Genomic DNA, 16,405 nt, shown 5'->3' with positions numbered 1-16,405 from the left:
TTCACATTATACTGATCAAGATGGTGTGAAGCTTTTGAGAATTTGTAGTTGTCCTCCATTGATGAAGCTTTGTTGAATTTCCCTTTTTTTTTTTTTTGGGAAACTAGAAATTATGTGGGAGATACAACATATACAAATTTTGCTTCCACACTGTTGAGCAAGAGGTTGTGATGCAAGCCACACCTTGTAGTAGTCGAAGGTTTGGATGAACCATAAAAATTGAATTTGCTTCGAACAGTCTTGAATTTGCTTCGAAGGTTTGAGAATTGTAGTTGCCCTCCATTGATGAAGCTTTTGTTGGCACCATAAATTGGTTTTGCTTCACACTGTCTTGATCAAGAGTGTGTGAAGCTTTTGAGAATTGTGGTTGAACTCCTTTGATAAAGCTTTTGTTGGCACCATAAATTGGTTTTGCTTCACATTGTCTTCATCAAGAGTGTGTGAAGCTTTTGAGAATTGTGGTTGCCCTCCCTTGATGAAGCTTTTGTTGGCACCATAAATTGGTTTTGCTTCACACTGTCTTGATCAAGAGTGTGTGAAGCTTTCTACGAGTTGTAGTGTTTGCATTGTTACAGAGGGGAAATGTTTGAATCAGATGTAAGAGGGCTGAATAGCTTGATCTTCGTATGCCATGCACTGAAGTTGTTGTTGGCTTGCAATAAGACTTTGTTGGTGACTATAACTCTTGTTGGGCATAAGTGCTCCCCTAGTTGAGTTGTCAAACTTGAGGGTTTTTGATTATTTGTGAATGCTAGGAGTTCACATGTACAAGTTGTACCACTCGTCTTCTGGTAGGTGTAATGAATGGTGAGTTGCTTTCATCACTTGGTTGGTGGTACGAAGGTGAGTTCCTTCATCACCTTTCATCACATTTCATCACCTGGTTGGTGGCACGAGGATGAGTTCATTCTTCACCTGGTTGGTGGTATGAATGGCAAGTTGCCAAATGAGATTAGAGTACGGGTTGTACATTTCATCACCTAGTTTGTGGCATAAAGGAGAGTACGGGTTGTACATTTCATCACCTGGTTGGTGGCATGAAGATGAGTTCATTCTTCACCTAGTTGGTGGCATGAGTGGCAAGTTGCCAAATGATATTAGAGTACGGGTTGTACATTTCATCACCTGATTGGTGGCATGAAGATGAGTTCCTTCTTCACCTAGTTGGTGGCATAAGTGGCAAGTTGCCAAATGATATTAGAGTATGGGTTGTACATTTCATCACCTGGTTAGTGGCATGAATGGCAAGTTGCCAAATGATATTAGAGTACTGGTTGTACATTTCATCACCTGGTTGGTGGCATGAAGGAGAGTACGGGTTGTACATTTCATCACTTGGTTGGTGTCATGAAGATGAGTTCTTTCTTTACATTTCATCACCTGGTTGGTGAGAATAAGGGCTAGGTGTCTAGGCACATTGTAGCAAGTGTTGAATGACACAAAGTATGTTGAACCCTTTCAAAGTATAGTTGGCTTATGTATGAATATGTTGGAATGTATGATTGAACGAATACACTGTGAAGCTGTTCGTTTATTTGTATAGTCTTGTTGACATATACTTAGACTTTGTTTCATGTTGGAAACATTCATGTTGAAGCTTTGAACCCGAGTGTTTCATTGCTAGGAATGTAAGAGGATTAGGACCGAGTTGTCTAACTCACCTCTTTATTGAATTCATGCCAAATAGTCTTCGTTACATAGGATGCCGAACGGATGAAGCTTAACACTTGTACAATGTGAGTTTACTTGTAATAGTACTTCAAGTGATCAGTGTTTCATGGATGGCCAAGGGTCTTGCCATCGGAGCTTCTAAGCTTGTAGGAGCCAAAGCGACTGATGCCAACAACTTCAAACGGTCCATCCCAGTTTGGACTAAGTGTTCTTTCACTCGGGACTTTGTCGCAGAGTAATCTTTTCTTCAATACCCAGTCCCTCATTTTGAAAGAACGAAGTTTGACCCTGGAGTCATAGTAGTTGGAGATGCGCTGTTTGTAGGTGACATTCCTCAAGTGAGCCTGGTTTCTGTGTTCCTTGACTAGATCTAAGTTGAGGGTAAGTTGTTTGTCATTTTTGCTTTGCACGTAGTTCTGAACTCGGAACGTTGCTTGCTCAAGCTCAACTGGGACAACTGCCTTTGTACCAAAGGCAAGTGAGAATAGGGTTTCTCCTGTTGATGTTCGATATGAAGTGCGGTATGACCAAAGAACTTGGGGTACAAATTCTGGCCAACAACCTTTAGCTTTGTCCAAGCTGGTTTTCAAAGTTCGCTTGATTATTTTGTTGATGGCTTCAACTTATCCATTAGACTGGGGATGAGCTGGGAAGGCAAAACATAAGTTGATGTTGAACTTAGAGCAGAACATCTTGAACTTATTGTTGTCGAACTGTTGCTCGTTGTCAGTGACTATCGCATTGGGAATGCCGAATATGCAAAGGATGTTCTTCCATACAAAGTCTTCTATTTTTACCTCAATAATGGTTGCCAAGGGTTCTACTTATGCCCACTTTGTAAAGTAGTCAACTGCAACGATTGCATAGCGGACATTGCCCTTCCCTGTAAGCATTAGGCTGATCAAATCAAGTCCCCATTGGGCTAAGGGCCAAGGGCTGATCATAGGAGTAAGCGGCCAGGGAGGGGAGTGAGGAATAGTTGCGTAGCGTTGACACTTATCACATGAGCGGGATATTCTGATGGCATCTTGGTGGAGTGTTAGCCAGTAATATCCTTGGTGAAAAGCTTTGTGTGCTAGGGATCGAAATCCAGCATGATCTCCGCAGACTCCTTCATATATTTCCCGAAGAACAGTTTCCACCTTTGCGGGCATAAAGCATCTTAGGTATGGTAGGTTAAAACCCTGTTTGTAGAGTTGGTTATTAATGATCAAGTAATGAGTAGCCTTTTATCGAATCTGCCTAGCTTGGACTTTATCATTTGGAAGGGTGCCATGAGCAAAGAATCTATAAATCGGGGTAATCCAACTATCCCCTTGTTGTAAGTTGCACACTTCCGCAGCCATGGTGCTTGGTGCTGCCAACAATTTGACCTGAATTTTTCTCCCAATCTTGTCTTCCACCGCTGAGGCGAGGCGAGCCAAAGCATCTACATGACTGTTTGCTGCTCGAGGAATTTGGGTGATCTGGTAGTGGAAGTGCTTGAGCAACAATTGTGTTTGTGCTAGATAGGCTGCCATTGAGCTATCCTTAGCGTCAAAGTTGTTGGTGACCTAGTTAACCACCAATTGGGAGTCACTGAAGATATCAATTCGTTTAACCTCAAGGTGTTTAGCCAAATGTAAGCCTGCTAGGAGGGCTTTATATTCGGCCTAATAGTTCGACGCCTTGAATTTGAAACGAAGAGCATACTCAATCGCCACTTTGTCAGGGGTCGTAAGGACTAGTCCTGCTCTACAACCCTGTTGGTTGGACGAGCCATCAACATATAGACTCCATGCTGGGGTTGTTGGTTCTATTTTCTGAGTTTCCGAGGGTAATGAAACCACTTCTTTAGGCGTAGAAACAATGTCAACATGATATGTGAAGTCGGCGATGAAGTCTGCCACTGCTTGGCCCTTCTCAGCTGGTTTTGGTTGGTAGAAGATGTCAAACTCACCCAATGTTATCGCCCATTTGATCATTCGCCCGGAAGTGTCAGGACTTTGGAGTATCTGTCAAAGAGGATTATTGGTAAGCATGATGATGGAGTGTGCTTGGAAGTAAGGGCAAAGTTTTCGAGTAGACATGACCAATGCTAGAGCCAATTTCTCAATGTTGGAGTATCATGTCTCCGCATCTTGAAGGCCTTGCTAGCTTAGTAGACAGGCCGTTCGACATTACCATCATTTCGAATGAGAACAGAACTTACTGCTGAAGCTGATACCGATATATAGATAATGAGAGTGTCACCAACCTCAGGTTTGGAGAGTAGATGGGCTTTACTCATGTAGTCTTTGAGATTCTTGAATGCCTCAGCACATTCATCAGTCCATGTAATGTACTTCTTACTTCCCTTAAGTGATTTGAAGAAAGAAGCACATCTGTTTGTGGCCTTAGAGATGAACCTAGTTAAGGCTGCCACCTTGCCAGTGAGGCTCTGGATGTCTTTTGAAGTTACCGGTTCCTTCATGTCGAGGATTGCTTTGATCTTCTCGGGATTAGCCTCAATGCCTCATTGGCTTATCATGAAGCCTAAGAATTTGCCAGAACCTATGCCGAAGGCACATTTGTTGGGTTTCAACCTCATTCGATACCTCTTCAGAATGGTGAAAGTTTCAGATAGGTTGGTGATGTGTTGGTCAGCATATTTGCTCTTGACTAGCATATCATCAAAGTAAACTTCCATGCTCTTTCCAATCTGTTCGGCGAACTTTGAATTGACCAGTATCTGATAAGTCGCTCCTGCATTCTTTAGGCCGAAAGGCATGACTTTATAGCAATATAGTCACTTGTCAGTAGTGAAGGCTGTGTGTTCTTGGTTCGGAGGGTTCATGAGGATTTGGTTGTATCCTGAGTAAGCATCCATAAAGCTCAGAAGTTCACACCCTGTCGTAGAGTCTATAAGTCTGTCTATGAGATGAAGAGGAAAGCTATCCTTCGAGCATCCTTTGTTTAGGTCGGTGTAATCGACACACATTCTCCACAAGACCTTTTGGAGCATGAGACTTTCCTTGGTCGGATTCTTCTTAACAAGGACAACATTTGCTACCCACGTTGGATAATTGACTTCGCGAACAAAGCCTATGCCTTTGAGTTTTTCAACTTCTGCCTTCATTGCCTCGTACCGTTCAGCGTCATAAGATCTTTACTTCTGTCTCACTGGCTTGGTCTTGGGGTCAATACTTAAGCGATGACAGATGATATCGGGAGAGATGTCTGGCATGTCCTTGTATGACCAGGTAAAAACCTCAGTGTTCTCTTGCAAAAACGAGATCAATGCCAACCGAATGGGGGGTGACAAGGTAGTGCCAATCTTCACCATGCGATCCGGATAATCTTTTGAGATAGAGACCTTCTCCAACTCTTCAGCGGGTTGTGCTTGCTGGGTGAAAGAGTCATCTCGAGGATCGTTGGGTTGACTATTGCCACCGTGAAGGTCCAAGTTGGCTTCGTTTGGGCTGGTATTTATGACTTGGTCATGTATAGAAAGGGTTTCCTTGGGCACATGCATGCAAGGATGAAAATATCGATATTATCGGCGATATTTCGCCGATAATATCATTTTTTTGAGATAACGATATTTTTACATATATCCACTTAATTATCGTCCAAATATTGCGATATTATCGATAATATCGATAATATCGTGATATTTTCGATATTTTCAAGATATTTTCAATATTTTCGCGAGGAGGATGCTCCAATGAGGAAAAAGAAGGAGCAGAGCTGGAAGAGGCGGATGAGGGCTTACTGAACGATGGATAGGGAGTGGAGCCGCCAGAATCCGCCGAGCGCAAGGACTCCTCTGGACAGCCAATCACAATCACCACCGCCGAAATTCCCCCAAATCCCCAGAAACAAACACGAAGTTGAAGCAAACCCAAATTCCAATAGATCAAATTATGGAATTACAGTGCATAATGATTAAAAAATTACCTTAATTTACACAAAAAGCTTCAAGATCTAACAAGAATTACATATCCAAAGTAGGGAAATTTAGGGAAAAACCCACCGAGTGTTCTTCTCGTAAAACCGAATCGAGAAAAGCGAGAGCGACAGATTCACCTCGTCCTTTCCCCACCGAATCGAGAAAAGCGAGAGCGACAGATTCACCGCGGCCATGAGGACGAGATGGTGATGGTGATGTTCCTTGCGCAGGGAGATGGGTGCGTGCGATGGGTGCTTGCGTGCTGCGGTGCAGAGAAGAGAGATGAGGGAGATATGAGAGAGAGAGCCGAGAGGGAGACAGAAGAAAAAGAAAAGAAAACAGAAAGAAGAAGAAAAGAAGAAGGGAGTCACGGGGGAACAGAGAGAGAAAAGAGAAGAGTGGAGGGGGGGCTGCCACGTGGCCACTTCAGAAAGAAAGGGATCCAATGTTTTGGATCCTGATTGGGTAGTCAAAGAGGACCAATTTGATATATTAAAATGTTTAGGGGATAATTACACAAATATATCTTTATAAATGGGGGTGGGTGTTACATATTGCCCTAAAAAACTCCAAGTAATTACAACATCGTATTAGAATTGTAATTGATCCTTGTTAGATTTGGTTTAGAAATTCTATGTAATTTAGTGATTGTTTCATATTAGGTTTAGATTTGAATTTTTTACTCCATTCAGATTTTAAAGGATTATAATAGATTTAAAAATTTATGAATTTTGATGAAGTTTAATAATTTTTAAAACTTTTATGTAAAATTTTAAGTGAATTCCCTCAAATTTTCAGGGAGCGATTTGAGAATGTTTAAAATATTATGTGAAATATTTCTAATTTTTTCGAGTTTCCCAACTTTTTAAAAATCTCTTCGAATCAATTTCTAAATGAATACATTTGGAATGTATGAATTTCTTAAAAATCATGATCGAATACCCCTTAAATTTTAAAGAATCACTTAAAATCCTGATTAAATGCCCTTATATTTTTAAGGAGAATTAAAATGTTTATAAGCCCCAATTGGATGTACCGCTTAATTTAACTAATTGACACAACACAACAAAACCAGTTAAGATTACAAATTAACACAAAAGACGACTTGATGCGAGGTCATATCTAAAAAACTTGCCGCAATAAGCCCCAATTGGTGTGTTTAAACTTCTTTCATTAATTACTACATATTTTCTACACTCACAATGTTTGTCAGCTCGCTATATAATCAACTTGATAATGTTAAATCCATCATGCAATGCATTTCCTTCCAATTTTTTGTGATAAACTAATAGATAATTGACTAAATAAACATCCTGCAAAGTTTCAATAAAAATTTCCAAGTTTTTCTTACAATTTCCGTGGTTTCCATGTAATTTTTATCGATATCGATATCATCCCGATATTTCCGTGTTTTCGGACTACCGATATTTCCGATATTATCGATATTTTCTTCCTTGCATGCAGGTGCTGTTGCTTGACCGAAGTGTTGTAACATGATCGTGCACTAAGTTGATCTCCTCTGATGTAACCATTGCCATAGGGGGTTGGAAATTTCATCAACAACATATGTGTGGATACCATGGCCTTGAGAGCATTGATGCATGTGCGTCCGAAGATGACATTGTATGCTGTTGGACAATCAACCACCAGGAAGTTAGTGGTAATGGTAACTGTGTAAGGGCCTGTACCAATGATGAAAGGTAAATGTATGCTCCCCAAAGGTTGCACGATATCACCGGAGAAGCTTATCAGAGGGGAAATCGAGCAATCGAGCAAGTGTTCAACTACATTAAGTGCCTTGAAAGTTTCAGCAAACATGATATTGACCGAAGCCCCCGTGTCTACCAGGATTCGTCGTACTTCAAAGTTGGCTATGTGAGCTTCCACAATCAGTGGGTCGTTGTGAGGGTACATGATACCTCTTTCTTCCTCAGGGTAGAAACATATTGGATCCCAGTTAGGCTTTTGATACTTACCTCCCCTGATGTCTTCCACGTGAAACATTTGGTGGCCAGACCTTAAAGCTCGTTCACTATTTTTCATGGCCCTGTTGGAAGATTTAGATATGGGTGTGCCACCACTTATGGAATATATCATATTCACCTGGCGTTGGTTACGGTTACCCTTTGGAGGGTGAATAAGGAATTGATCAATTTTTCCTTCACGTGCCAAAGCTTCAATATGATCACGAAGGGTGATACACTTCTTGTCGTCATGGCCGTTATGCTCGTGGTAGCAGCAAAACGTGCCCGTGTTCTTCGTGGGCTTGTAATCCGGGTGCCTCGACTTTAGCTTCGGTATTAGGTGTGTATGCCTTATACCTTAGGGTAGGGGTTGTCCTGACACGTGCTTGACCCACTGTGTTGATTGCCTGGGGTCGGGGATTATCATGGCGATACCCTTGGTTATCGCGGTAGTGTCCCTTACTCCTTTTACTAAAATGAGACTGGTGAGGATGGAAATCTTTCCTTTTGCCCTGAGATTGATATGTCTGTTGACTTGGCAAAGTATTAAGTAAGGTAAGGAGAGGCATCGCTGCCGTTTAGAAAGTTGAGGTTTTCTCATTTGGTTGGATCTGGCTTCCACTCCCTACTTGCTGATAAGGGGTGGTTGTGGGGGGTTTCTCTTGATATGTCATTGCCTCGGCGGAGGCATGGTTGTAAGCCTGTGCCATCACCTTAGAGTAAGTCTTCCAAGTGTTGGCATTGATCATGTACTTGAAGAAACAATCACGTAGGCCTGCCGTGAAGGCCTTGAGGGCGGTCTTGTCATCTGCCTCAGCGTAGCGAGACTACTTATGGCTAAAACGATCAGCATACTCTCATAGTGACTCGTCCGGCTTTTGGTGAATAGTGTACAAATCATCTGCAGAATGCAAGCGATCGGTCTGGAAGATGTGTTGAGAGACAAACAGTTTCCTTAGTTCTTCAAATGAGTCTACTGTCTCAGGTAGAAGACGGCAATACCAGTTTAAAGCTCCGCCAAAGAGGGTGGAGGGGAAGAGAAGACATCGCTCTTTGTCGGTGTGCATTCGATATGCCATGGTGGACTCAAAGAGGTTAAAGTGTTCAATTGGGTCTTCCCTTCCAGTATAGAGTTGTAAACCAAGCTTTTGTTTTGTCTTTGCTTGAAGGGGGTGTCGAGGATCCTCCTTGTGAGAGGGCCAGGCCTGGGTTGGTTCCAGTCAGGTATCTCAGCCTGACGTTCGGCCTTCAACTTGTTTACTTCCTCAAAGAGCTGTAGGACAAGAGGGTCCTGAGTGGAGTCATGTACCACTGGTATTTTTTCGTTAGTCTCCATTGCCTCTTGGAAGTAGGAAAGTTTGAGCAAAGGCGTGTGATTTTTCCTTGGACTCGCCGTACTGACTTCTAGGGTGAGTCTGTCGGAATACCTCAGAGTCCCCTGTACCTGCATGTTCTTCTGGGACCTGTCGTCCATTCCTTAGATTGGCAGCTGGCCTGGGTCGTGGGAGGGGACCGAGTCTTTCAAGAACCCTTGGGTCATTGATCTTCGAGCATATGTGGAAGGGATTCTCTCGACGTTGCTTTAGGAAGTCTCGGCAGTCACGATAAACGACTTTCGATCATTCCAACCCTTCTGCAAGGAGGTGTTTTCATCCACTTCTCCTGCTTTGGGTCGAAGCAGTTAGGTTGAGAGATGTGTTATGTTGATCAATGTTTTAATGATTAGCTCGTTCTTCATCAGGGGTACCCATGTCGAAGGAAGGTGACCCTCCGTGTTGGAGGACACCCAGATGACGGTTGATGTCCACTGGGGCAACGAGCTCGTGTGTTTGAGTACGCCTAGTTTCATGGAGCGTCTCAAAGAGCTTCTCATACTGCTCCTGGAGGACCTCATTCTTCATTGCTATCTTGTTGTTCTGAGCTTCTAGCTCATCGACTTTAGCTTGAAGAGCAATCCTCTTTCCTTCATTCTTTCGTTGCTTCGCACTAGGTGCAAGAGGGGTGTCATTCTGTGTGCTGTGGCTTCCTTCGCTCCCCATGTTGAAGAGGGATGCCTGGTCAAAAGAGAGTGTACGAATGGTGGAAACCAGCTTGACAAAGCTAAAGAGAGTGGGAATAAGTGTCGTTCCCACATATAGCGCCAAATGTTGATGCACAAAATCAGTGGGGACTTTGGTACAACAGAAAATGTTAAGTTTGTGATCTTCGCTAGATTGCTCCGGTCACTAGTGTGGATAAGTATGTAAATGGATAGAAACAGGGAAGCAAACACAAGATGTACGTGGTTCACCCATATTGGCTACGTCCACGGAGTAGAGGAGTTCTCATTAATTGTGAAAGGTTTACACAAGTACATAGGTTCAAGCTCTCCTTTACTGAGTACAAGTGAATGATTTAGTACAAATGACATTAGGAAATATTGTGAGAGAATGATCTCTATTTATAGAAGAGAGTTTCTAGTTTCATTCTGACATTGACACGTGTCGTGTTGTGATTGGCTTATGATGTTGACACGTGTTGCGCTAAGATTGGCTTCTGATGTCGACACGTGTCGTGCCGTGATTGGCCTCCTGGTTGAAGGGAAACTCTTCTGGGTCTTTGACGGTATAACGTTGACCGGTGCTCAGTAGTTTCGGGATTGTCAAGTATGGTACAAACAATATCCACACACCCATTTTTACTTCTCCCACACCTTTTTTATTTTCGACCATCAGATCGGATGAATTGAAGAAAATCAACGGACAAAAATTAACAAGGGGTGTGTGAGAAGTAAAAAGGGGGTGTGTAAATAGCACACCCCTAAGTAAATCGCATTCATGTCTTACAAAACAATAACTGGATGTAATCCATTTATAGAAAACATATGATCATGGCTTCGAATTCACTCTAGCTAAAAAGAAACTTAGTTACACATGTTCATCATAACTAAAAAAACAATCTAAAATAAACATTGAAACTTAAAACAAAGATAGAAAGAACTCTGAAAATTCTAGCAACTTCAATGGATGAATGGCAGACATGGCACACTCTAAATCTCTGCATGAATTTCATATATATAGGGGAAAATGGTTGAATCCAAGGAGGAAAGGGATTAGGTGTTTTGAGTTATTTTAGGACTCTTAAAATCCGGTAGAAAGTGTTGAAATATGATTAGGATTCCTCCTTGCAGCTGGAGGTGAGATAAAATAATGTTGGATAAGATAGGATAAGATAGGATAATGTTCCTCTCCAATTAGGATTCATCTTTCTTGTGTAATTCCTTGCCTTCCAAGGCTAAACTTTAATTTTTCTAGATTTTAGCACATGTCTAGCACCAATTAAACACCAAAAACGTTCAGCTCATATGCTATCCAATCCAAGTCCAAAACTGCTCCAAATTGCTCCATTCAGCTATTGATTGTCATCTTTACCAACTGGACCTACAATAATAGGAAAATAACATAAATTACCAAAATAAATGGAAATTAACGAAGTAAATGCAAAGAAATAAGATAACAAAGTTGCACATATATGCTCCTATTAGGTATCTTTAGTGCGGCATATCTAATCAGATTGTGGACGTCATCAAAAGTATAATTCTTAAGCATTGTAACATGAAAAAAATTCAAGAGATAAGAACAAAGCAAAGAGTGGAAAGAAGAGGGTGAAGAAATCGTTACCCTAAAGCGATATTGCCACTAGCAAAGGTAGGGAAGGGCCCTTTAGTGCCTCTGGTCTGGCCCAAAAGATTTATATATAGGTAATACAGCTCATGTATATTTTACATTATTTATGCAAATAATTGAGGACAAACATCATATACACGAAGACTAGTATAAATGTGTATTATTTAGAGTATTTGAGTTGTAAATACAAAAAAAAAAAAAAAAAAAACATATTTGTTTATCAATGAGGGAGCAGCCTCTCCATAAATGGGGGTAAGGCTAGCCTACATTCACCTCTCCCAGACCCTGCGTAAAGCGGGAGCCTTGTGCACTAGGTACGACCTTTTTTATTTGTTTATCAATGAGATCGGGTCCGAGGTCTCTTTCAACATTAAACATTTTTTTATACAACTTTCAATGCTAAACATTGGATAGAAATGTCTCAGAAGGCTAAAATATGTAGGAAATTAAATTTGAGATAAAAATTATATCTTTGCTAAACATGCGCATGACTTAAAGTATATGTTATTTTTTTGGAAGATATGGCTGAAAAGTACATATAAACAATCAATATGTGATAAATTCTTTGTCACACTCTGATTGCTATAAAATTCTAACTCCGTCATTGGATGTCACCTCTTTTTAGATTGGCTATAGATATAATACCATTGATGGGTTTTATTGTGAGATTTCCTTAAAGTGTCTTATGAATTGTAACACGATGCCCATTGGTGTTGTCAGCAAACCAAATAATTTGATTGCTAATTAAACATCTCCCAACAGTTTTGGGATGCTACATATAGCTCTGCAGGCTAAGAAGAATGTAGCTGCAAACACAGAATGCAAATTATAGGACAAAACGAGACCAATCATCACCCTTGCATGGAACAATCATGATTATATTCCCAAAAGCTAGATATATATACACACAGTGGCGAAGCCACGTGGGAGCGAGGAGTGGCGGCCGCCACTCCCCTCGCCAGGAAACACCACTGGACCCCAGGTCTTCGCCACTCCCCTCGCGCGCCTCGCCTGAAAATAATGGTTCACGGCGCCCTCTGTTTTTCTGGGTTTTCTGGGCAATCTGCAGTGCAGATTGCATTCTAATTTTTTTTTTTTTAAAAAAACCAGGCTAAAACGACGCCGTTTTGGACCTGGTAAAAAAAAATTTAAAAAGCTAAATCAAAACGGCGCCGTTTTGATAGTTGAATTTAAAAAAAAATTATAATGGGGTGGGGGACCGCTTCCGCGTGTCGCCCCAATGAAACCCTAGCTTTCTGTCTGTCCCCCCCACACACGACCCCATCCGCACCGCACACCCTTTACTCTTTTCTATCCTTTTCTTCTGTCTTCTTCACCAATAATCAACACACACACAGAGAGCGGGCCATCCATCTCAGCCAAGCTGCTCCCCAAACTCCAGCAGCCAAGCCAAAGCCACAAAGTCCTCTTTAATTTCTGTTCCACAAGTCAGTGAGCCACTCTCCTCTCCTCTGAGCTTAAGCCGGCTCCAATCATTATTTAAAGGTAAATTTTTTAATTCTTAAATGCATAATCCCTACCTTAATTATGTGAATCAAATGATATGGTTATTGATTATTCATGTCATGGTTATTTAATACAAATTACGAAATTATTTTTTAGGGTGAAATTATTGATACGAATTGGGAATTAGAAGAATCATGTGTATGTATAATTGTACATATAGATAAATTGGCATGTCAAAAGTCATCTTTAACTAAACTTATTGGTAATAAGCCACATTTTGAATGAAATTATGAAATTATTTTTTAGGATGAAAATTAAAATTTGAATTCTTTGAATCTTGATGGATGATTAGTTGAATTGCTTAGTTGTATTCATATGAATATGATTAGTTAAATTACTTAGTTGTATTATGAATATGATTAGTTGAATTGCTTAGTTGTATTCATAGAGTCTAAGAATTTTTATTTCTTTTCATTTTACAGTTACGTAATGGAACGATACTATAAGAAACAGTGCTTAAATCCTCCTTCAAACATTTTGGGTAGTCCTCCTCCTTCAAATATTCCGAGTAGTCCTCCTCCTCCTTCAAATATTCCAAGTAGGTCACAACAAAGTGAGGCCACTGAGTTGGATGAAATATTGGCTAATCTTCCTGCAGACCCTGCACATAGACGTCGAATGCTTGATTATCCACCTAATTATCGTGAAGCAATTCGTAGACACTATCTCCAAAATGATCCTTGTCAACCTAGAGACCACATCATGCCAAGAAAGGTTAGCGACAATCGATGTTTTATCATTGGTTGGTTTGATAAGTTTAAGTGGTTGGAGTATAGTATATCAAAAAATGCTGCATTTTGCCGTTATTGTTATCTTTTCAAATGTGATTTTGATCAAATGGGTAGCACTGGAAGTGATGTCTTCACTGAGATAGGGTTTACAAATTGGAAGAAAGGACCCAAAAATCTTCGAGTCCATGAGGGAGGTGTTGGAAGTCTTCATAATAAAGCTGTACAACAAGCTAGAGATTTGATGACACAAAAACAATACATTGAAACATTTGTGATTAAGCAAACCGATGAAGCTCACATTAATTATCGTACTTTATTGAGTGCCTCATTTGAGTGCACAAGATGGTTGTTGGGACAAGGTTTACCTTTTCGTGGCCATGATGAATCGTTGAAATCAAGCAATAGGGGCAATTATTTGGAGCTTATGCAATTTCTTTCCAAGCATAATGAACAAGTTAGGAAGGTTGTGTTTGAGAATGCTCCCAAGAATCTTAAGTATACTTCTTCCGATATTCAAAAAGATCTTGTCCGTGCTTGTGCCATTGAAACTGTAAGTGCAATCACTAAAGATATGGAAGGTACATTTTTTTCTCTTTTGGTTGATGGAGCACGTGATTCTTCAACTAAAAAGCAAATGGCGGTGGTATTCATTATGTGAATAAAAAAGGAGAAGCAATTGAAAAGTTTTTGGGTGTTCAACATGTCTCCTCTATAACTAGTAGCTCGCTTGAAGATGCCATTGAGAGATTGTTTGCTACAACAAATTTGAGTATGTCTAAGTTACGAGGACAAGGCTATGATGGAGCTAGCAATATGAAAGGTGAGTTGAATGGTCTTAAAACAAAGATTTTGAACAAATACCCTCAAGCATTTTATATTCATTGTTTTGCACACCAACTTCAACTAGCTCTTGTATTCGTGGCAAAGGAAAATGAGGATGTTGCCAATTTCTTCATCAATGCTAGTAGTTTGGTGAATCTTATTGGATCATCGTGTAAGCGTCGTGATGCATTTAGAGAGAAACAACAAGAACAAATTCAGAAAGCTCATGATCTTGGTAATCTTGAAACGGGTAAAGGGTTAAATCAAGAAATGAGTCTCATGCGTCCATGTGATACACGGTGGAACTCGCATTATGGTACTATAGTTAGTATTATTGTTATGTTTGAAGCCGTGGTGGAGGTGGTTGAATGGATTAAAAGTGATCGCAACCAAGATAATCTCGGTGAAGCAAATAGGTTATTCAAAGACATACAAACTTTTGATTTTGCATTTCACCTTTTCTTGATGAGACTTATATTAGGAATTACAAATAAGTTATCACAAGCATTGCAAAAGAAAGATCAAGATATTGTGAATGCAATGGCGTTAGTGGAAGTATGCAAGCAAAGACTACAATCCTTGAGAGATGATGACTTTGGGGACTTGCTTCATGATGTAGAAAAGTTTTGTGAGGAGCATGATATTATCGTTCCTAACATGGAGGATTTGCATTTCGTACCTGGAAAATCAAGGCGTAAAGCTCAAAAAATCACAAACTTCCATCACTATCGTGTGGACCTCTATTTTCAAGTCCTTGATATGCAACTAAAGGAGTTGAATGATGGCTTCAATGAGGTAAACACCGAGTTACTTCTTTGTATGGCTTGTTTGAGTCCAGTGAATAATTTTGCATCTTTTGACAAAGCAAAAATTGTTCGTTTAGCCCAACTTTATTCTCAAGATTTTGATCGTATGGACCTCATGAATCTTCCAATTCAACTTGACAATTACATTCATGATATGAAGATGCATAGTGAGTTTTCATCATTGAGAGGACTTAGTGATCTTGCACAAGAGTTAGTGAAGACCGGGAGGTGTGAAAGTTATATGTTAGTGTATAAACTTCTTACATTGGCATTGGTGTTACCGGTTGCAACCGCTTTGGTGGAGAGAGCTTTTTCTGCTATGAAGATTGTGAAAACACCATTGCGTAACAAAATGGAAGATCAATGGTTGAGTGATAGCATGCTTGTTTACATTGAGAAAGATGTATTTGCTTTTATTGATAATGAGCCTATTATGCGACGTTTTCATGACATGAAACCTCGCCGGCAACAATTGTAATTTGTTTGTATTGATTAATTATGGAAGACATTACTATATAAAAAGATTTAGTTGTTGCCATATTTTTTTAACCTTGCATTCTTTTAAGTTCGCCCCTCTTCCCGAGAAATCCTGGCTTCGCCACTGTATACACACACACACACTGAAGCAGTAAAGCAACCAGAAAAACCACATACCTGAGGGAGGAGGACAGACATGTTATCAGCTATATAGTCCGTAAACTTTGGAAAAAGAAGAATGGAAGCACAAGAGCTGTTCATTTTGTAACTCTTCCAAGTTCCAGGGATGTATCGTTTGCTTCTGCACGGTTTAATTTCCAATACATCCAACTCTTGATCCAAAATTTGACAGAGATCCATGACAACTTTCATGAATCTTCTGCCACAAGTGAGCACAGAATATTTGAACCAATCAAGGTGGGAATCTTTCCCTGCATAAACATACTCTCGATTTTCTTGAGATTTTGGAGCTCTGTGCGAAATCTAGTCATCAAGGTTTTTTAAAATTGCTTTCATAAGTCAATAGTTTTACTAAGCTTTTAAAAGCAACCAACTAATATGCAAATCAATCAGAAAGTTTGAGTCCAAAAGCGTAAGAAGAACCTATAACCTGTAAGAAAACCCCATCAAGATTGAGGTAGATGAATGTGTTTAATTTATCAAGGATTTTAAGTTAAGCATTCCATAATATTGATTTTATTTATCAAGCTTCGTAGGATAATTATTCAATTTTAATTGGAAAAAAATACAAATAATTGACATACACCATTGGAAGGATACTAGGACCATTTTTCTATACTCCGTGGCGAATATGTGCCATTTATACAAATCT

General features: G+C 40.2%; 1 protein-coding gene and 1 long non-coding RNA gene across 2 annotated transcripts; one reads left to right on the top strand and one right to left on the bottom strand.

Moving 5' to 3' along the window:
* Window positions 1-5,522: 5,522 nt before the first annotated feature.
* Window positions 5,523-5,980, bottom strand: LOC126634532 (uncharacterized). Its single transcript, XR_007627381.1, has 2 exons — window positions 5,767-5,980; window positions 5,523-5,718 (listed from the first exon to the last, which is right to left on the bottom strand). It is a non-coding gene; the product is annotated as an uncharacterized LOC126634532 (long non-coding RNA).
* Window positions 5,981-13,574: 7,594 nt separating this feature from the next.
* LOC126633923 (uncharacterized) lies at window positions 13,575-15,728 on the top strand. Its single transcript, XM_050304449.1, has 6 exons — window positions 13,575-14,046; window positions 14,136-14,288; window positions 14,376-14,525; window positions 14,640-14,693; window positions 14,910-15,424; window positions 15,663-15,728. Exons 1-6 carry the CDS (start codon window positions 13,575-13,577, stop codon window positions 15,726-15,728), a joined length of 1,410 nt encoding a protein of 469 aa, XP_050160406.1.
* The last annotated feature ends 677 nt before the right edge of the window (window positions 15,729-16,405 follow it).

Source organism: Malus sylvestris, chromosome 9, assembly GCF_916048215.2.
Source record: "Malus sylvestris chromosome 9, drMalSylv7.2, whole genome shotgun sequence".
NCBI classification, from domain to species: domain Eukaryota; kingdom Viridiplantae; phylum Streptophyta; class Magnoliopsida; order Rosales; family Rosaceae; genus Malus; species Malus sylvestris.
This window is presented reverse-complemented; position numbering and strand designations above follow the sequence as displayed.